At 56.3% G+C, this 643-nt stretch overlaps 1 protein-coding gene across 1 annotated transcript in view; it reads right to left on the bottom strand.

The window, feature by feature from the left end:
- Positions 1-643, bottom strand: part of Dll3 (delta like canonical Notch ligand 3) — an 8046-nt gene that overhangs the window by 4800 nt on the left and 2603 nt on the right. Inside the window, exon 4 of the mRNA XM_033765989.1 lies at positions 514-628. Within this exon, the coding sequence (XP_033621880.1) occupies positions 514-628 (115 nt within the window). The remainder of the gene's footprint in view (positions 1-513; positions 629-643) is intronic.

Below are 643 nucleotides of genomic sequence, written 5' to 3'. Positions count from 1 at the left end.
AAAAAAAAAAAAAAAAAAAAAAAAAAAAAAAAAAAGTAGTGGATTCTGGCCTGCAGTCTCAGGGAGGGAGGAGGCAGGAGCCTTTGGGGACAAGAGGATGCTGGGGAAAGGGAGATGGGGAGAAGTTTCGGAGGCTCTGGAGCCCAAGTAGGAAGGCTCCAGAACTAGAAGACCTTTGAGCTCTTCGACAAAGTGGGTATTGGTTAGGGGAGGAAACAGGGTACCAACATGGGAAGCGTGTTAAGTTCCTATCTGGAACAAGAAAGGTGATTGGAAGAGGGAAGGAGGCTGGAGCATCAGGCAGGCCTACAAGAGAAGGCTAGGGTCCTCAGGTTCCTCAGAGGTGATAGATGGATGACGGGAGGGGGCCGAGCCCATGATGGTGCTAGGGAGAGGCTCAGGGTCCCCAATTCCCTGAAGAAGGTAGCTGAGTGATGGGGGACGACTGAGCTGCGAGTGAAGCAAAGCAGGGTCGGGATCAAGAAACCGGACGGGGTTGAACGCCAAACTCACGCTGGTCCTCGCACTGGTCTTCGAACGGCGCGCAGGGTCGTAGTCCCGGACCGCACCGCGAGGGGGCGCTACGCGAACGACACAGGCGCGCACAAGCAGCCCCCACGGCAGGAGGCTCACAGCGCGCGCG

Source organism: Fukomys damarensis, unplaced genomic scaffold, assembly GCF_012274545.1.
Source record: "Fukomys damarensis isolate Sample0158 unplaced genomic scaffold, DMR_v1.0_HiC HiC_scaffold_19, whole genome shotgun sequence".
Classification (NCBI taxonomy): Eukaryota; Metazoa; Chordata; class Mammalia; order Rodentia; family Bathyergidae; genus Fukomys; species Fukomys damarensis.
This window is presented reverse-complemented; position numbering and strand designations above follow the sequence as displayed.